At 41.3% G+C, this 22,063-nt stretch overlaps 1 protein-coding gene across 1 annotated transcript in view; it reads right to left on the reverse strand.

Annotated features, from left to right (window-relative positions):
• Window positions 1-22,063, reverse strand: part of LOC149313510 (neuroendocrine convertase 2-like) — a 142,940-nt gene that overhangs the window by 50,027 nt on the left and 70,850 nt on the right. Inside the window, exons 3-5 of the mRNA XM_089519225.1 lie at window positions 21,366-21,479; window positions 17,186-17,294; window positions 10,177-10,214 (exon numbers count right to left, since the gene is read on the reverse strand). Of these exons, the coding sequence (XP_089375351.1) occupies window positions 10,177-10,214; window positions 17,186-17,294; window positions 21,366-21,479 (261 nt within the window). The remainder of the gene's footprint in view (window positions 1-10,176; window positions 10,215-17,185; window positions 17,295-21,365; window positions 21,480-22,063) is intronic.

Raw genomic sequence — 22,063 nt, forward strand, 5'->3', positions numbered from 1 at the left:
TGCCAGCCACAGATGCTGGTGAAATGTCAGGAAGAAACTCTGCTAGAACATGGCCACATAGCCTGAAAAACCCACAAAAACCTGCAGCTCTTTTTGCTCCTCTATTTCAGGCCAGAGTGACCTTGGGCAAATCACACTCTCTCAGACTAAGACAGGAGCAACGGCACATCTCCCTGGCCAAGAAAACCCTCTGCCATTCTTCACTCAAAAACCCATCACCCTATGATGGAGTTGCCATAAATTAGAGTTAATGTAAAGGCACGTAACAGTGACAACATTTTCTTTCTCTAAGAAATATTTGGAGAAAATGGTCTTTAGCATTTAATTATTTTTACTGATTATGTTTCCCATTATAAGCTATACAACCTTCTACACACATATTTTTACATGTATGTAGAGGTCTTGTAGCACCTTTGAAACTAACTGGGAAAAAAGAAGTCGGCAGCATGAGCTTTTGTAGACTTAAGTCTCCTTCCTAGATGCATTTGAGGAAGTATACTTAAGTCTACAAAAGCTTGAGCTTTTCATTTTTCTTTAAAAAATTAAAATATCATATTTTACCAAATTTTCACTTTAATCTCATGAAACTATGTATATGTAAATATATATTGTTTGTACATATGATACTGTAATTTAAATGTATAATTTTAATTTTGCTAGTTGTTTATATCACAACTATTACCATTAGATTCAGTGATATATAGGAATTGTGATTTAATGAAATGGTGACAGTCACAATAATGTGGGGAAATGGCATTCTTAGCCTGCTACCATGTTGATGTGCACTAGTAGAAACTCACAGGAGGAAGATCTGAGAATGTTGCACTATGTGTTGGTTGGACACCACTGACAATGAGGAAGTTATTTTGGCTGTAGGATTCTGGGAGTTGTAGTCCAACACATCTTGAGAAGGCTGCTCTACACTCTCATAAATTTAACTGAGAAAGGAGATCAGTGAACTTTCTTTTATCATGTCTTACCCACAATGGGATAAAGGTGCATTTATTTTTAAAATGGTTTTTATTGTATTTACCCATGGTAGGGTTAATGCATCCCAGATGCAACCCGGATGCCAGTTGGGCTTATTCTGCAGCTTTTCAAGAATGGGATTTTCCGGTTCTTGAAAAGACACAGGATAAGCCCATCTGGAATCTGGGCTGTAAATGGGATGCATTCGCCTGACCATGGGTGAATGTGATAAAACCAGTTTTAAAAATAAATGTGCCTTCATCTTGTGAGGGATAAGGTGCATTAAAAGAGAGCGCACTAATCTCCAAAATTTCTGTCATCTAATATGACAGCAGAGCTATCAAATATCTTCTCAGAATAGGTAAAACATGCCGAGAAACAGAGTAGAGTACAGTGCAACCACTGTGATATAGATAATCAGCATCTTTCCTTTCAGTCTCCAGCCCTCCCCACACTTCCTTCCCACTGAACTCCCTTTATCTTTGAGCAGACAAGCATAGATAGGATTCTTAGTGCTTGTTTCTCACAAATACTTCCTTCACTCATTTTTCCCTCTCTTCAAACGTTGGTAAACACAAAATCCACAGCTGTTCTCCTCACAATCATTTTTTAAACAGACATCTCTGTCACGCTGGGGTATAGCTTCATTATTCCTTCCAGAAGGTCTTTTATCTTGGAGAAGGTTTACCCGACAAAATTACTGGCTTTGTATGTGTGCAGCATGAGATGAAAACCAAACCATGGAATATATTATGCCTTGTATTTGAATGATCAGTTCAGAATGAAAAGTTCCTTTGGAAGAGAAGAAGAATATTTGTAATAATTTCTTAATAGCTGAAGCTCTATCAAGTTGCAGGTTTAGATGGAAAAATGGTTTCTGTGCCAAACAGTTTTACTGTAGAACAGCCGTGGAGAACCTCTTTCCCTGGGCCAGCTTCAGCCTACAGGACCTTGTAAACTAGTCCACCAAAGCCTAACATCCTCCTCACACACATATAGCCAAGGAGTATTGAGGTATGATGAGCTACCCTGATGTTGTGGTTCCTACTACTGTCTCTCTTCCCTCACACATAGGGGAATGTATGCATCAGGAGCTGCTAAATTAAGGAATCTGCATCAGTTCAAACTGCTGCTTCCCAACCGTTCTTTCTTGAATAGTGTGGAGGAGTAAAGACTCCAGGGTCCTCAGTATCTCTGCTTTCCGTTCTAATAGTACTCTATCTTTAAAATGGGTCTATGCTTCTTGTGCTGGGAGAAAGGAGGGATCTAGAGCAGAGAGGGACAGAGATTAAAGATAGGTGATAGATAAAAATAGATATCTCTTCAAAGGACACTTTCTCGGAAATAACTGCCATCTTCCAGTCCTCCAGACGAAATAACTACAGTACAATAGAAATAATTATTGTTAGTTAGTTACCAAGTTGGATGCAGGGTACTAATCTTGGTTTATAAATCCTTAGACAGATTGTATAGGAGCAGGTTATCTGAAAGGCAGCTTTCTCCCTGAGAGACCACCTGAGCCTATGTTTGGGTTCCAAGAAACTCTATTCAATTTTATTTTCTTCCACTATGTTTCACTCTTTATACTATTTTTATAGCTATCATTATTTTTAAATTACAACTGAACCATTACAGTATTAAAGCTAATGCCAAATAAAATTTGTTACTCTTTAACTTGGGTAAGTAAGAATGGATACTAGATTATTTTTGCTGTAAAAGATTTACAAAGCTACCTTCTTGAAAATTCTGAAGAGTTACCAATCCAAAATGCAAGTATGTCCTCCCAGAACACAATCCTTGGAACTTCTGAACACAAACCCTTTCCACATCTTTCTACATCCTCAACCTTGTGGCTCCTGTTTGATCTCCCTGGTAAAAAATACACTATAGAGGTAAATAGTATTCCTCTCTTATGCACATCTAACTTAGTAGGACATAGATGTGAATAAATAGTTCCAATGCACATACTCAAGGCAACTGAAGATGCAGTTTGTCCATCAAGAATGCATTATCCTTTATTTACCATTCTGTGAATCCATTCTCTAAAAACCTGAATGTTCACCTCAGGCATCCCCCCTCTCTTCCTGCCTCTTGCATGCTCCTTCTTCCCTCAGGTTAATGTCATGAAGTGGCCACCCCAGAGAGCAGGGCATGGGAATCCCAAGCTGCACTGCCCCCACCTCTTCTTGGGGCATCTCTACTGCTTCTGCTTTGCCTCTGTCACTGTGTTCCTAAGTTGCCACACCCCCATTCTGCCATCCTTGGATGTCCTAGTCATCCGCAAACTGAACCAATATTTGGGCCACACTGTGTACAGAAAACCTACACACATGGACAAATACCTGCACAAGAACTCCAACCATCACCCAGGACAAAAAAGAAGCACAATTAAAACACTGGTAGACCGGACAAAACGGATCTGTGAATCCCACTTCTTGGAAGGGCTCTACAGACTAATGGTTATTCCAACTCAGACATCAGAAGGGCTGCCAGACCCAGAAAAACCCAGAGGAGTGAAGACAAGCAACCACCCAAAGGGAAGGTATTTTTTACCATACATCAAAGGAGTCACAGCCGGAATAGGGAAACTGGTGAGGAAACACAACTTCCAAATGGTTTACAAACAGCCAAGAAAATCCAACAAATGCTGTGCTCAGCGAAGGACAAGAGAGACCTTCTCACAGCTGCAGGAGTTTACTGCATACCATGTAGCTGTGGACAAGTCTACATAGGGGCCACCAAACACAGTGTACAAACACAAATCATGAAACACGAGAGACACTGCAAACTGAGTCATCCAGAAAAAGCAGCAGTAGCAGAACAGATTATAAACCATCCTGGGCATAAAATACTGTTTGATAACACTGAAATTCTGGACCATGCCAACAACTATCAGGTCCAAATGCACAGGGAAGCCATTGAAATCTATAAACTTCTGGATAATTTGAACCAGAAAGGAGAAACCCTTAAAGTGAACAAAGTTTGGCTACCAGTCGTGAAAAATAGCTAAACCAGGACTTAGCAAATGCAAATGAGAAACTACCCAGGGGCAGGGGCTTTCCCAGCAGACAATGATCACCAGCAGACACCAATCCTCTGCATATCTTCCCAGGGTCTCAGGACCCTGCCATCAACAACAGAACAATACACAGTTTAACATGGAAATCACTCCTCCCTACCCAGGGTCACACAGTGTGTGTGTGTGTGTGTGTGTGTGTGTGTGTATCCAACTCTGTTCCATGCCAACATTCTCTGAAGATGCTAGCCACAGATGCTGGCGAAACGTAAGGAATAAACTTTTCTAGAACATGGTCACATAGCCTGAAAAATCTACAAAAAATTATGCCAAGCACCAATTTAGCATAGGAACAGCTTCCTTGGAATTATTGGATGAAAAGGTATAATAAAGCTGGGCATCATTAGCATAGGATCCAACTCTGGATACCAGGGTTTGATTCCCTGCTCAGCAACGAAACCTACTGGGCGACCTTGGGAGCATCACATGCTCTCAGCCTCAATGAAAGGCAATGTCAAACCAACACTGAACAAATCTTTCCAAGAAAACCACACGATAGATTCACCTTAGGGTCATTGTAAGTCAGAAATGATTTGAAAGCACACAACAATAGCAGCATTACAGTATCACCTGACCCAAAAATTCAGGACAACCTCTCACACTGGTTTCAAGTAGATGCTAAATAGCACAGGGGGGCAGACTGAATCCTGATGGACTCCATGGGCCAATAACCAAAAAGTCAAGCAGGAATCCCCTAGAAACACCCTCTGAGAGCACCCCTCCAAGAAAGAATGGAGCCACTGTAGAACAGTTCCTGCAAGTCTCATCCCAGAGGGGTGACTCAGCATACCAAGGTTGATGGTGCTGAAAGCCAATGATAGGTCCAGCTTAACCAACAGGGACATACTTCCCCTGTTCGGTTTCCTGCATAGGTCATCCATCAAGATGACCAAGGTTGTCTCCATCCCATAACCAGGCCTGAAACCAGACTACAATGGATCTAGATAATCCACCTCATCCAATAACCCCTGGAGTTAAGAAAGCACTAAAAACTCTAGTAACTTGCCCAAAATCCAAATGTTGGAGACTGGCCTATAGTTTACCCAGTATGTTAGGATCAAGGGAAGTTTTTATCAGGTGAAGTCTTACTACAATCTCCTGCAGGAGGCATTAATCACTTTCCTTACCCACTCAGTCAGTACTCCTCTGGCCTGTTTAATTAGCCAGGAAGAACAAGAGTCTACATGTGATGCTCTCATCTCTCCAAAGATCCTGTCCACATCCTCAGGCTGCACAAACTGTACATCTCATAACTGAAAGCACATTCACATCAATAGTTTCTCCTTCTACCTTTATTTAGAAGAGCTCATTATACCTCCTGTCACACCTCCAAAGTATACGTGTTGTTTCCAGAGGAAATTTGAAAGGCCAATTCTAAATGTCACCCATCCTGCACAATATTTCATCTGTGCCATTTCTAATTTTCTTCTCTTGGCTTCGTGTGCCTTTCTTCCCACTCAACAGAAGGTTTCTCATGGGGAGATGTGAAAAGATGTGCTAAATCATGACAAGCATGACTCCATCCATCCACAGCCTGACTCACTGTAGCAGAGAGTGCTAACCCCCTGTTAAATTGGCATCAAAATCTGAAGGCGCATCTGTGAAAATTCATAAAGTTGGCACACAGCTGGACCACTAGTCTTAGATGAGTGGGCACCCCAAGCTCTTATGCTCAGATTCAACTGGCACTCATGATAATGGCTAACAGGGTGGTATAGATAAACCCTGCCTCAAATCTCGGCACACACCCTGGCTTTCCTATACTTCTTTCTGAATTTCCAAAGCCATCACCAGGATATGAAAAGGTCTTCTGCTCATGTTTGCTTGAATCTGAGCAGAAGTCACCACCTGACTGGGGGAGGGTCTATGATAAAGCAAAGTTCATAATCATGGGGGAGAAACATAGAATCATAGAGTTGGAAGAGACTACAAGGGCCATCCAGTCCAACAATTCTAACATGTTCAAATAGAAACACCCTTCAGAATCTGTTGTTCAACATAGCAAGGATGAGAACAGGCAAGATGGGGATGTTTGCGGCAGGGAATGCATGTGGGATCTTCCTCTCACCCCACCCCACCGCAGCTCTTGCCTCTGCAAGCTGAACAACTACATAAAGCCCCAAATTCACAACAGTCTTATTCCACTTTTTGAGATTTTTTTTCTATCTCCCCTTGAAGTACCACTATTTAGCCTTGAGTTATATTGTAAAGCCTTAATGTAAAGTCAAGTACAACCTTTCCTCTCTCCTGCCCTACACCACCCACTTGCATTTCCCAAATTTAAAACTTGCTCATGTGAATCAGGCAATCTATGTAACAATAAATATATGCACAATTCAGTACAGTTCTTTTGCTGCACATAAAATTCCATCTCTTAATCAAAACAACTCACCCTTTTCAAGGTCAATGGAACTTTGTGCCTCCTTCAGTCTCTATACTAGCATCAGTCTAAAGCAATCATATTTGGCACACCTCTGCTCTTGCTTACAATTACTCAGACACTACTGTGGAAGACTCTTTGTGATGCCTACGTGCCTTAATTCACCAATGAAAATGAAAAACCTTGCATTATTCTGGGATGAGTCTATCTCTAGACACTCTGTGCTTGGCCTGAAGCCTAACACTGCAAATAGAATGAGACACAGAACATGTCCCCTATTAAAAAGAGGGGGGAAATTACCAGGTTTTGGAACATGTAGTTATGTCCCTCAATTCTGCCATCTCTGTATTCACACTACAAAACCTTATAGAACTATGATGACGTTTCGCTTGGTACTTTATGAGTAGGGAAAGAATTGTTTCTTCTGTACCGTACACAGTTCAGCTGAAAGATATGTTCTTTCGCTCTCCCCCCTCCCCATCCCCATCTCCATCCCTCATCTTTCAAAAACATATATCTTAAAATATTTCTTCATTTAAGAGAATGATGGTTTGTCTAATTAAAAGACAGTCAGCTGAACTATAAACTGACAAGAAGATTCAGTTGTACCAAGGACGTTTCAGATACACTCGTGTTCCAAGATCCTCAAAATTGTGACTTTTAAGGGTGAATCATTATTTAGGTCAGGGCTGCATAAATCAATGCCCACCAGCTGTTGTTAGATTGCAGGTTCTAGCAGCATTAGACAGTATAGGCAATGATAGGGAACACTGGAGGTTGAGGGCAAACAACATCTCGAAGGCCATGTTGTGCCCTTTCTGGATTTAAGGAACGTAAATATATGCTGGGCCCTTACCTTACGTGGGGATCCGTGCCGCATTACTTCTTCCAGGACATGACAGGGTTTTCTCAGGAGCAGCTTCCAGCGTATGCTGGAAGCCACATAAGGCACACCCACATATGACGCGGGTGCACTGTACAATAGTATCCCACTCTGCAGTTACTCACTGTACTCTGGATCTGTATGGCTGTGGTAGGTCTAAGCCTAGGACTGCCTATGCTCAGGGCCTGTCTTTTAGTATCCATTTTTTGTGGATCATCTCCAGGCAGGAGAAGAGCATTTAAATTCTCCAGTTTGGGTAGGTTCAGCTTTGGGAAAGAGAAAAGTGCTGTGTGCAAATCTCAAGTTCAGCTAATTGAACACAGTTTGCTACAATTTGCGACAATTAATTCATTTGCTATGGCAATTCACTAAGACTCTCCAAAGAAGGGAGCTATGGATTTAGTTCATTAGCTTCTTCTCTCCCTTCCAGTTCATATGCTCCCCACCTCCACTTTCCTATGCATCCCCCTTCTGACTAGAAGCAAACAGACTAGATTAAATGTTCCTTATCCCTTTTCCCTAAAATAGTGAGAAGGAATATTTCCCTCCTTTCACCTTGTCTGGGAACAGTTCCTAAGATTTCTGTTTTAATTTCTAAACAGGAAATATATATTGTCAGTGTGTGTGTGTTTGAATGACAAAGTGTGAACAACTGTGGTTGGCCTTTAATGCATAAGATTTGATTACATCATGATGGAACATCCCTAGATCTCTGGTTTTAGTTCAGAAACTCGGGATCTAAATTGGTCCTGAACAGCCTCAGATTTCTGTAGAGGCCAATGGAATCTATGCAATTGAAGCTATTACAGAAATACCATATTAGAGGCACCCAGCAGGTAACAAACACCATTGACACAAAACGTTAGAGCTTCCACACTCCCTTGGTAACTTCTAATTAATGCATGGAAAGAGGTGACTTCGTCTATGGCCCTGAGCGAACTACAATCCCTTCAAAAGCTAGGACTTTTCTTGAAGTGTGTTGAATATGGGCTACACTTACTGACACTCGTTTAGAACAAATACATGAACTGTGGACATACTTCTATATTTGTATAAAGTCTGTGGGAGTTAGAAGAATGAGTGAAACAAGGCAGTTGCTGGGACCTCAGAATATGATGGCAGAGGAGGAAGAGCGGAGGAGAGAGGTGTACACAAGATTGAAAATTTTTAATTTACCAAATTAGTAGATATAATGTGATTTCTAATTGACATCATAAATTTTAGACAACATATCTACCCATTCACTCATTCACTCATGCAGAGATCTCTTCCCCACTCCCAATACATACATTGAAGATTTCCACACAAGTGAATGAGCGAATGATATGGGGAAGGAGGATCGGGGTGGGGAGCAATAAACATGAAAGCAACACCTGGATAGGGGGAAAGAAAAGGGAGGGGGTACCCGATCCAACCCCTGCCTGCTGATCTCAAAGCACATATAATGCAGCACATACCAGATTTGCCAAACCCATGCAGTACAATCTCATCCCTGACCCCACACTAATGTTGCTATGGAGCATTGTCCAAACACATGAGTAAATATCTGGATTTACTGTTTAAATCCAGAGTAAATCCACGCTTTCCCCTCTCTTTGGATTAAAACCTTGAGGTGCTAGAAAGGCCTGGAATTGGTCCAAATCATCCCATATGTCATCTGAACAGCCTGCTGTGAAAATGTGGTCAAGACCGCTTTATTTGGTCCATGTAGACAAGCCCTTAGCCTTAGGCTGATATCCCAAACATTTTCATGCAAGCTCAGGGCTGACTGGCAAACCTCTCTCTCCACTAGCCTCCCAAAATGCTGTTTTGAAGACTATAAAATGAAAGTTGGGTAGTGCTTGGTATAAAACAAATGTAAAGGATTGTAGGTGTGACAGTATAGCTAGGCCTCAGAAGTAAAACTACCATCAGCATGGGGATGGAGTTTGAAGGAGAATCAGGAAGACAGGAAGATGAGCCACATGTGTGTATGTGGAAAACATATCCAGAGGTAGCCATGCTGCCATACAGTAAAGTACAACAACATCCCAAATCCATGAAACAGTGATAATTAATAATAATAATTTGTTTTATTTATATACCGCTATTCCAAAAATCATAGCAGTGAACAGCAAGTAAGCTAATTAGCAAGTAAGCTAATTTGCCCCCAACAGTCTGAGTACTCATTTTAGCTCCCTCCTCGGAAGGATGCAAGCCTGAGTCGAGCTTGGGCCCTTTTGCTGGTCTTGAACTCGCAACCTTGTGGTCTTGAGTGAATGGCTGCAGTACAGGCATTTAACCACTGCGCCACCAGGGCTCCTTTCTTTAGGCCAACAAAAATGCACAAACTACATGTTGTAATCTTTTATAGTTCCACTGGCTTCTTCATCGAACAAAGGTGTTAAAAATCATACAAAAATAAATCTGTGTTACAGAACCCACATGTTTTTATTAAAATGAGAGTTGTGCTTCAAGCATGAAATACTCCTGATTTAACAATGATAGTCTGAATTAATAGTCTGCTGTCCCATTTTTGCATCTGCTTTTAAAATGTCCTGGCTTTCTCTCCTTCTCTCAGTTTCTCATTTTGTCTTTAGCTTTCTTCAGTTACTGCAAATTAAGTTCAAAGTACAAAAGTAGTTTGCACTCAATAACTCTGGGGGAGGAGAGGCAAGGAAATGAGGGATGGAGCCTTGTCTTTCCCTTTGCTTTTAGACAAAAGCAAACTTCTGCAGCTTCTCCTAGTTTGTGTGTTCTTCCTTATTTATAACTTGGCAGCTCTCTGATATTGCTTGGCATATACCCCAATTTTCATAGTCTTAGCTTCCTATAAAGGAATAGCCAGAAAAATAATAAATTGTAATTTGGAGAATACTGTTGACTTACATAGTTTGAGGCCAGATCTGGATGAAGATAATCAATCCCTGCAAAAAACAGTTACAGTAGATAAGCAATGATAAACCGAGCAACAACTGCAATACTAGCAGCATGCTTGAAACAGAGTTGTTTTGAACAGCTGTGAAATGCAGTTATTTTGTAAATAAGCATTCCAAAAGAAACAATATTGGCCATGGAACTTGTTGCCAGTTAAATCCAAGCTGTCAATCCTTGGCTTTTGCATTACACAGGAACAAAATCTACTATTGAATGTTCCAGGCCAGGTCTTACAAGTTAAGTTCTGAAATGTGTTCAAAAGCAGAGAGACAAAGTTAAGGGGGCGAGATGTAGAACCTTTTTTTAGCTACCCCAAAGGTTGTAAATGTACAAACTTACATACTAAACAATTTCAACAAAGCCAGAGGCTCTAAAATATATAATGTTGGGATGGCTACAGGTCTTAGGTCAAAAAGCTTCATGTCAAAATCATTATATAGCTGAGATCCTTAGGATATATACAGCAGTACCACTGATGCTTCTCCACCCTAGAGGTCCCACATAATATCTAATGCAATTTCTAATGTCGTATCTGCTCTTCTACTGTGAAGATATCTCTACTTTTCACATTCAAGTCAGCTTCTTCTTCTCTTTCCCCCACAAACCACTGAGGATGCCCAATATTTGATCCCTGCAGCTGTCACCCATGGCTGCTACAACCACAAATTTCTCCACTTCACAGGCTCACTTGGAAAGGTGTGAATATGCCTTTAGTGCTCATGTGTACCAGAGTTTCCTTCGGCTCTATCTATGCTCATTTCCTGGAACTAGAGAGTCAGGAGTGGCCTTGCCATTCAGCAGAGTGAGTTGGATTCCTCAGGAAGATGTTGAGGATGAGGAAATAGTGAGGAGTTAGAGAGGTCTATGCCTTGCAAATGGTCCTGTGCTTCCTAAATTAGCTTATGTACTGAGAAGGATGGTGTTTAATTGTCAGCATTGAAGTAAGATCCAACTGAGTGGTTTCCATCTTGTCTTCACCTTTAGATGGTAAAATGTATTGGGGTGGCCCTGTGGAAGGCACATGGACAGTGTGACCATTCGTCATCACAAGTCTGTACTGCAAAATGGACCTTCAAGAAATTTCTTTTGCAAGGAAGAGGACAATTGCATTACAATGGTTGTTCAAAGAAAGCTTGCATTTCCTCTTTTTGCCTCATGGAATGGTCATGGGCACCCTTTTTTTTTTATAAGGTTCTATTTAAAGAAAAGTTACAATCCAAAATTTTATTTGGAGCTACATAATGCTGAGATACAACTGTTATGGTAGAAATGTTAAACTTTTTTTTTTTTTAAAGCAAACTGGACTTGTTAGATGCATAGGTATTCACTTTCCTGAGTCAATATCTTTGGCAGCAATTACAGCTGAGAGTCTTCTTGGGTAAATTAATGTCAGCTTTGCACATCTGGATCCATTCTTCTGAGTAAGGGTTGGTCCAGCAATGTCAGGTTGGATGGGGACTGTTGGTGAACAGCCAATTGAAATCCTACCACTTGTCAGCAATGGATTTCTTTTTTCCACTCTTCCATAAATTCCACCTTTAGGTGTGTTCCCACTATGATTTAAAGCAAATCATTGATAGGGTTATATGACCATCATTCCCATTTGAAACTGGTTCTGATCCTACTTTGATTGATTTCTGTCACAATAAAATGAGGCAAACGCAAAAACCCAGTTTTTCCAGACACTAGTTTCCTAGTGGTTCTTTTGAAAAGAATCGATTCCGAAGCATGTTCAACAAGCGGGAACGACAGATCTGAATTGCATCATTCTGGAGGGGAGGGACTAATAACAAAAGGGTATTTATTTGCCATCCCTCCTCAGTTTTTGGCATCCCCCCCCCCCAGTGCTGGAAGCAGTTGCAAAACTAATGAATCAAATCTTCTATCAAATATATATATATATATATATATATATATATATATATATATATATCCAGGCTGCCTGCGCTGCCACTTGCATCTCTGATGATGCACAGATGATTGACATGCATTTTGAAGCTGTGCAAACTAGTGGGGATGACAATGATGCCAAAAAAGAAGTGATTACAACAGGTTAAGGAAAAGATTCGCTTTCATAGCAGGAATGGCGGAACTTTTGGAACTGATTTACCAACACAGTGCGAAGGCAAATCGGAAACCAGTTTAAATGTAAGTGGGAATGTGTCCTTTGTGGAGCACTCAAGTGACAGTTTCTCCTATCTCAGCTGAGGATCCCTCCAGCTCCTTTAGAGTTATCACTGGCCTCTTGGTTGCTTATATGATTAATGTTGTCTTTACTCGGTGTTGGGAGCTGAATCTTTCAGCTTACCAACCATGATGAATAAGGACACTTTATTTCCTTACTGATAACATATTATGTGGTAGTGGTAGAGATAATAGGATGTGTAGTCATAAGGCTGATGCTCATATTCCTTTGCGGGTTAATGACCAAGGTAAAAAGGGAGGAAAGACTAGGACTGGAGATCCAAGGTCAGTCCCATGAAAACAAATGGTTTGGGGTGAAAAGAGGGACGATCATCTGAAAGAAGAGGAGAAGATGATCATGAGAAAGAGGAGGAAAGGAATCTGTTTAGGGTTATGAGTGAATGGGGTGTTTGCCCACTCAACATTTAAATTATGATATGTTTTAATTATACTGTATTAACAGTGGACCTTTAGTCCTGAAAACACACATCTGTGGTGAACATCTATAGTTTTATGAATAAATCTTTTCTGTTTTTACTATTGAAAGCCTGGATTTCTCTACTTAAGTGTTCCTGTACATGATACCTGGCCATTGTGTTTTGATGGATGGTGTTCTCTGGGCACAGCTGTGGCTGAGCTATATTATTTACATCTTGTAGGAATGGATTTAGGAGTGCTCCTGGGAGGGCTCATAGTTTGGATATTTTGGATAATCCAACCCTGATAGGTGCCTCAACTCAACTTTATTCCAGATTTGTCTTGATAGCTCCTTGATTTTCATGATTCTATTTGTTTAGATATCCTTTCTAACAAACTCCTGGCTGAGATCATATGGCACTGCAAGTGCCCTCAGGTGGACTCTATTCAAATCCTTCATGAAACCTCTGGAGGTTTGCACCAGAGCATACTTGGGCTTAGCACACTAAAGGAGATGAATACTTAAGCAATCAACTAGTGCCAGCTTTTGTTTGCACACATTTTCCTTAGTTTTTCACAGTGAAATAATGCCAAGTGTAATAACGCAAAGTTAATCCACAGTTAAAGTGGAGGAAACCAGCAGCTTTTCAAATTCAGAATTTGAAGGGGGAAATGGTCAAGAGGATAATTTCCATGCATTATTACTACTGCCTATGTGATTTCAGCTTTCTGTTCACATATCTCAATTTGCCAGCACTAAGGTATGTGTGGTGATGGTAGGGACTGCAATGGAAGAAAAAAGGAAAATAAAGGACATTAGTCAGTGGCTGTTGGATCTGGTGAAAACCCTCTGTTGGCTGGAATTTGGCTAGAGACATCAATCACTTTGAGAGAAATGCCTGTGTAATGCCTGCATTTGTGATGCTTCTATCATAATGTCAATGGACTTAGAATGTGAACTCATGTTATTTTGCCACCTGAGACACATAATCCCCCAAGCTAGATGTAAAAACAGTTTGTTGCGCTTTCATGACAGCATTGAAAACAATGCCTCACCCTGTTTAATGGTTGGTCTCAACCTGGAAAAATGTGTTATGTTTTCTACATTGTATAAAAGCTCTTAACAGGATTTTGAGGCCTCAGGTCCCAAAAAGTCCAGGGTTCTTCTGTGGTTCCTGTGACTGACTGACTCTCTCTCTCTCACACACACACACCAGAAGTCCTCCAATTTAAAAAGAACACTGTATTGTATGCAGCTAAATAACTGTCAATACCCCATTTTAGAACACTGTTCTTTCACAATAGCTGCAATTATATTAGCCACAACTGCAGTATTGAAGACTGCAAGTCTGCAAAGTAATACATTAACAAGATTTTAGACAGTCAGACTCAAGCTGACTAGAATGGTGACAGAACAAAAGAGATGCTTTAGAATGACACAACTGATGGAATAAAAAATCCAATACCACCCCTGTGACATGACTGTAGATAGTGTGGCAGAATTCTGCAGAAGATTCTCATTTCACATTTTCTGTTTCATTTCTTTGTTTTAATTATCATCCAAAGTCATATGGCTTCTCACCACAGCATTTTTGATAGACCCACCCACATGAAAAATCAGTATCTCTTGAAGACTATGTGAATCTTTGGCTATGATGAAAGTTAACTTTTAAAAATAGGGCATTTATTATTTCTTTTTGTAAGGTCACTTATTTCAGCCTAGTATTGATTGTCAGGGTATAAAAGAGAAAAAAGCAGGAAGCCAGCTGTTAGAGACATAGATTCTCATTTTCATAACTTATTATGAAATCAGCACTTTGCATTAGTCAGATTCCTTATTAAAAAATCCCAGGGCTATGCTTTCAATTTTAAAGAGCAGTTCGACCGATCTTGAAAACTGGCAGTCTGTTGGGCAATTCTGGTCACCACTTGGCTGATCATTCCTCTTTACCCTCAGAAACACACAGTAGGTGGACAGGTAGATTTGTATGTTGCCAGTTCTATTCCAGAAAAGGGCAGGCTACCAAGTATCTCTGTCACTCTGAGCCATCTTGAACCTTTTCCCACTTTCAGCAGGCCCCAAAAACTTGTGTGGAGCTGTTAAGAATCTCAGTTCTCAATTGAAGTAAATGAAAGAGTGCTTCATGGAGGCAGAAGCAACAGCATTTGCTGCCATGCTTAGCTTGGCTCCTGGGGGGTCCAACTTTTAGTCAATAGCCTTTGGACCAATCTGGAGGTACTGGACTACTACAGGGACGTAGCCAAGGGGGGGTCTTGGGGTCCGGACCCCCCCTTCCATTAGAAAAATGAATAGTGTATGCTGCTGCGCCGCTGCACCCAAGCCCCATTATAATGGTGGCACTTGGTCTGGACCCCCCACCCCTTCCTAAAATCCTGGCTATGTCCCTGACTACTACTCTGGAGATCAGGGTTCAATTCTCAGCCATGGAAACCCATTGGGTGACCTTGGGTGAATCACACACTTAGCTCCAGAAAACCCCATAATAGGCTAGCCTTAAGGTTGCCATACATCAGAAATTACTTGGAGGCATATAACAACAACCACCACCAGGTATGTGCGTCAAACTCTCCCAAAATGCATATTTAAAACTTATCTTTTTCTCTCAAGCTTCCTTTTCTCAAGCACATTGAAACCCATGTATATGCACATGTATGAACTCCCATGACATCTGGGGAAGAAAAAATATCTGTGCGATAGCCAACTGCCATTCTACACACTAGTTCAGGGGTAGGCAACCTGCGGCCCGCGGGCCGGATGCAGCCCGGCAAGGCCTTTGGACTGGCCCCAGCCCGGTCCTGCCGCCAATTGCTGCCGGAGCCTTTGGCCTCTCGCGTGAGGGTGTGGGGCCTTTGGTCTATCAGGAGGAGGCGGGCAAGGGGGGCAATTGTCTATAGAAGCCTCCGAAACATGCATTTATATTAACATTTTTTTTAAAATCAGCAATTTTTTTTGCGTGTCCTCCATTTTTTTTTTAAAAAGTGTCCTCCATTTGAAAATTTTGTCCTACATTTGTCCCGGTTTATTGATTTAATTATTTTTTAAAACAAAATTATTTAATTATTTATTTTTTGGCTTCGGCCCCCCAGTTGTCTGAGGGACAGCAACTCGGCCCCCGGCTCAAAAAGGTTGCCTACCCTTGCACTAGTTTGAAAAGTGTGGGCCAGGTCGTTTCCTAGCAAGATAATACTCTTCAAGCATCTACACTTTTTGTGGGGAGGGTTTCAGTCAGTGATGGACTGAGAAATCAGAAGACCAATGTTCATACTTGAAATAAATGGAGGGAGTTCCAGAGCTGTCATTTTCAGGATTTTGGCTGGCCATTTTGTGCATTGTTTTAAATCAGTGGTTTGTTGATTAGTAGGCATAAGTTGGTTCTAGTTAACATTTTGCCTGCTCCCTCCCACCACCCTCAAACCCCTTCAAGGGTTATATAGAGAGAGTTTGGGCCTAGATAGTCTCAGATGTGCTCTGTCACTATGGGCTCAGATGTGCTCGGTCACTACATGGCAGAATTAAAGCAGTTTGATGTCACTTTAACTGCCATGATTCTATCCTAGACAATCCTAGAATAGAGTCATGGCAACTAAAGTTGTGTCAAATTGCTTTAATTCTGCCATGTAGATATATACTAAGAAATGTAACAATGTATTCTGTGCCCCCCCCCCCAAAAAAAATAGATGTGAGAGAGTGATAATTTAAGCACAAATGACTGGTGCTATGGATAGACAAGTGCCATCATTTCCTATATAATAATATAGACAGGTCTCTGGGGTTCCAGTACAGTTACTTTGATGCTTAGCTTTATCACTTGGCTGAAGAGCTTACAGTGTAAATTTGAAATTTCATCAAATGTGAACTGAGGCATATATTTTACAATATTTTTCATGTTCCAAATATTTTGCTGAAAAATTGAACATAATTTCCTAATATGTTTTTTTCTAATTCCTCCATGTTTCATCCTTCTATGTTATTACTGTATAACAGTTATAATCTATGTAACATAATCTTTTCTGTGGAACTGAAATTGAACTTCTATCCTGTTCAGTTCTGTTGGGCACTTTCTAAATTTGCAAAACAAGCTGACAGCTAATGTGTGTGAACTAAAAAAACTCTACTCCTGGCTCATTTAACGGAATCATAAATATCCATGGACTGTACCCTAGAGGAACTTTCTGTGGATGATTTCTTATTAAAAATTATTGCTGAATATCTTACAGAGTTCTCATTAAAGCCTCAGTGTTTTAGAAAGGGTGAGTCACCATATTAAGCTTTAATTTAAATTGCGTTTCTCTTGTTACTGAAGGGGGCGATTTACACAGATGCTTAGTTTTCACTTACCATCATCCATAATTCCTATAGTCACTCCTTTTCCCGTGTAACCCAACTCCCAGGCTTCTGCCACATTCAAATCGAGTCCAGGAGTCCCATCTGCTTGCCCAGTGTTGATCTAGTGCATCAAATTACAAACAAAAAGCATAAGACATTTATTTGCTTGGCACAAAGCAGAATGTTTACATCCACTGAGATTCCACTTGATTCATCTGCTACCAAATAGCCTTCATTTTCTTGGGAATGCAGCCCAGAAGGAGGAACGGTATCCATAAACACTGGAATAAAATAAAGGTCTGTTCTAAAACACAATAGAATGGGATTGATGGAGTTCCCGGCTTAATCTTAGCCAGGGGCTGTTCCGAAATCTCACTGAAACAACAGCCTCCAGTCCTTGTGAAGAATCAACATTTGAAGCATCAACAAAAATGGCAGTCTGACAACAGAATTCTTCTCAACTATGGAGATTATCATGCGGGGGGGGGGGGGGATTAGGGGACACCTGGCTTAAGGAGAAAACATGTGAAAGGGATCTAGGAGTCCAAGTAGATCACAAGTTGAACATGAGTCAACAGTGCGATGCAGCAGCTAACAAGGCCAATGCGATTTTAGGCTGCATCAATAGAAGTATAGTGTCTGGATCAAGGGAAGTAATAGTGCCACTATATTCTGCTCTGGTCAGGCCCTACCTGGAATATTGTGTCCAGTTCTGGGTGCCACAATTCAAAAAGGACATTGAGAAACTGGAGCGTGTCCAAAGGAGGGCGACTAAAATGGTGAAAGGTCTGGAAACCATGCCCTACGAGGAACGACTTAGGGAGCTGGGGATGTTTAGCCTGGAGAAAAGAAGGTTAAGGGTTGATATGATAGCTCTGTTTAAATATTTGAAGGGATGTCATATTGAGGAGGGAGCAAGCTTGTTTTCTGCTGCTCCAGAGACTAGGACCCGGAGCAATGGATGCAAGCTGCAGGAAAAGAGATTCCACCTCAACATTAGGAGGAACTTCCTGACAGTAAGGGCTGTTCGACAGTGGAACACACTCCCTCGGAGTGTAGTGGAGTCTCCCTCCTTGGAGGTCTTCAAACGGAGGCTGGATGGCCATCTGTCGGGAATGCTTTGATTTGGATTTCCTGCATGGCAGGGGGTTGGACTGGATGGCCCTTGTGGTCTCTTCCAACTCTATGATTCTATGATTCTAAAAGGCATGCTCCTGGGACAATCATGATATTGCACTGAAGATTTTCAGATGATGTCATGCTCAATCAGCCATTATCCCAGGAAGAGCAAGGAATCGAAAGGGAACAAACGATTCATAGGATATCCCATGAATAACCTTCTCAATACCATGACTGAAGCATGATTGAAAGGATGTGAAAGCCAATCGTTCTTCAATCACAATATTGGCTAAGAAACCCGGCAATTTTAAAAGGGCCACACCAGCCGGTAAACTTTCATTGCAGTAACAGTGGGCTGCAGCCAGGGATATTTCCCATTTAAAGGGAAACCAGCTGGGAAACTTGTACTTCTCAAGCAGCTGAGGGCCACTGCCAGGGATATTTCCCATTTAAAGGAAAACCCGCTGAAGAGGAATAGCTAACACTCCAGAGGACAGGATCAAAATTCAAAATGACCTGAATAGACTAGAAAGCTGGGCCAAAACTAACAAAATGAAATTCGACATGGAGAAATGTAAGATAGTGAAATTAGGGTGGAAAAATAAAATGCACAGATAAAGGATGGGGGGCACCTGGCTGAACAAGACTATGTGTGAAAAGGATCTATGAGTCCATGTAGACCACAAGTTGAACATGAATCAACAGTGTGATGCGGAAGCTAAAAGGGCCAATGCAATTTTAGGCTGCATCAATAAAAGTATAGAGTCTAGATCAAGAGAAGTAATAGTGCCACTCTATTCTGCTCTGATCAGACCTCATCTGGAATACCGTGTCCAGTTCTGGGCACCACAATTCAAAAAGGACATTGAGAAACTGGAACGTGTCCAAAGGAGGGCGACTAAAATGGTGAAGGGTCTGGAAACCATGCCCTATGAGGAACGACTTAGGGACAGTGGATGTAAGTGTCAGGAAAAGAGATTCCACCCCAACATTAGGAGGAACTTCCTGACAGTAAGGGCTGTTCAACAGCGGAATACACTCCCTCGGAGTGTAGTGGAGTCTCCTTCTTTGGAGGTCTTTAAGCAGAGGCTGGATGGGTATGCTTTGATTGAGATTTCCTGCATGGCAAGGGGTTGGACTGGATGGCCCTTATGGTCTCTTCCAACTCTACGATTCAATGATTCTATGATTCTAACTTTCACTTGTGAAGCAGCTGTGGGCTGCAGCCAGTGATATTTCCCATTTCTTGGCAACAGCCCAGGAAATTCAGCATTTAAACAGGGCATGTGCACAATGACCAGTTCCCAAATAATGTTGATTTATTGCCTAATATGTGCAAAAACCAATCACAGAATTTTTGTGCTTTTGCATGAAAGTGTAAAATCATTCAGATTTTGTTTTTCTTTCTTTTCTGAATTGGCCCTGATATGATAATCTCCCATAATAATGTGTGTTTCTCTGCCTTCCTCTGCCTCTGAAGACTGTGAAACCCAGACTCTTGAAACTTGGCAGACCTGGGTACTAAATCAGCCCAAGAGTGTTTAAACTTGCAGGATGCTGTAGGCAGACCTAGAAAACTCATTTCTCTAGAGAGCCTCTAGGCACTGCCATGTATGCTTCCTTCTGAAGGGCCCCTAACAATTAGACAAATGAGATAAAAAGTCCTGCTACTATGTAAAGTGAAGTGAGTGTGCAGTGAGAATGGCTGAATGAGCATCAGGACAGAGGAAGAGAAAGATGGGGAAGGGGGATAAAAGAAGGGAAAAGAAAAAAAAGTGCAGTGAAAGAGAAGGAACATCAAGCACTGAGGGCACTATGGTGTTTCTAACCTTTGTGAAGCTGTGTACATCTGCTGGTCACTATATACACATAATCAACATGGATACCTCTAAGAACAGATGAAATGCTACTCCACTGGGGAGGTAGCAACCGGATAGGTTTGAGCCTCAACACTTTTTTAAAAATGGTAGAAAGCACTATGTATCTTCTTTTCCCATGCCTCTCATAAATCCAGGCCCATCTGTTTTCTGTAGGTATGACAGTTACATCAGCTGTGGCCTCAGTTCAAAGACAATTACATTTCAAACAAAGAGTGTGGCTTTAGCTGTCAATGTATTTATGAGAAATGTTGTAACCTAGAGCAGATGCTTGAAGCAGCAAATCACACATAGGGCCCAAACAGATAGGCCAAAATAAAGCTGCTTTGGGTCGCTTTGGAGGTATGGTGCTTAAATGACACACACATCTTAAGAGGCCAGAAGCTGCATCAAAGCTGCACTCTAGTCCTTAGGACTGGAATGTGGCTTTGATGCGGCTTCCGGCTTCTTAGGACGCATGTATCATTTAAACAGCATACCTCCACAGTGACCTGAAGTGGCTTTATTTTGGCCTGTCTATTTGGGCCCATACATAGCACATATGTTAAATTCCTCCTGTTGGTTTCAACAGGAAGAGAAACAACTTTAGGAAAGAGGCACCATTCAATATGCAAAATGGCCCCATCTCACCTCCTGCCCTGGCTGCAGTTAGTCAGTAGGATTTGAGAGGCAGCAAAGTTCACATCACCTAACTTCTCCCCACAACATGCCCCACACAGTGAGGTGGCAGGTTGATGTGAAGGTGGAAAGGAAAGACATCATAGTTTTGTGGCTTCTGTATTAACTTCCCCCCGCAATATGCCCCCCACACCGAAGTGGCAGGTTGATGTGGAGGTTCAGCTGTATTTAAAAAATTCTGGGAATGCTGCTCCAATCAGAGCTCAGTAAAGTTCCCCTTTTGAACTACAACTCCTAGGTTGCTACAATCATTATGGCCAATGGCTGTGCTGGATAAAGGATTCTGGTTGTCATAGTGCAAATAAAGTCACTTGTCCAGGATCTTCTCTTACCTCATTAGGATAACATATGAATGTTCTGTTTAACTGATGGCGGCGGCAGGGTGGGGTTGGGGGGGGGGGAATCAAGGTAAATAGTCAACCAGAAATAATAATTCAATACCACTGACCTCTTGGGTTGTTTTTCTGATGTGAAAAAAATTGGTTAAAATTCCCTTAAAATGATTAAATATGTCTTACCAAGTACCACTGTTTTGTAAACAAAGGATCATTCATGTTGATGTCAATTTCGTTGATATCTCTGTATCCTCTCTTCTTCCTCCCAAAGCCTACTTGCTGCACAGCTTTCTTTACCTGCAATGATATTTTTAAAAGGGTGTTTAACACACCATTGATACTTGTAAAAGAACAAAGGCATTTTAAGGAAAAAAACTTGCTATATCATACTTTTAGAAAAGTCAAAGCAAACACATAAGCAAAAATCATTACATGTGGTACTAGTGATTTCTTCTAGACACTACAACTCTATGTTCAATTTGAAAGTAGGGGTATGATGAAAGCTCTCATTGCTGTTCATTAAACATATAGGATTTTACGTTTTCTCTCAGTCAAGTATTTACGAGCTCTGGAATTTGGCACCTGTTTGATGGAGGTGTGAGAATTTGCAGAAACTTCATTTTCAAGAGTGTGTTCTCTTTATACACACTCTCCCTTGGCAAACTTATCAGTTCTTTTGGTTTCTCCTACCATCTTTACGCCGATGATACCCAGCTGTACCTTTCCACCCCTAATCTTTCACCAGAGCTAGAGCAGCAAGTGTCATCCTGTTTAACAGCTGTCTCCCACTGGATGCACCATCGGCGTCTGAAGCTCAATATGTCCAAGACTGAGCTTCTTGTTTTCCCTCCTAAGCCCACCCTTCACTATTCCTTTTCTAT

Source organism: Sceloporus occidentalis, unplaced genomic scaffold, assembly GCF_023333645.1.
Source record: "Sceloporus occidentalis isolate IW3139 unplaced genomic scaffold, rSceOcc1.0.p SCAF_4, whole genome shotgun sequence".
NCBI classification, from domain to species: Eukaryota; Metazoa; Chordata; class Lepidosauria; order Squamata; family Phrynosomatidae; genus Sceloporus; species Sceloporus occidentalis.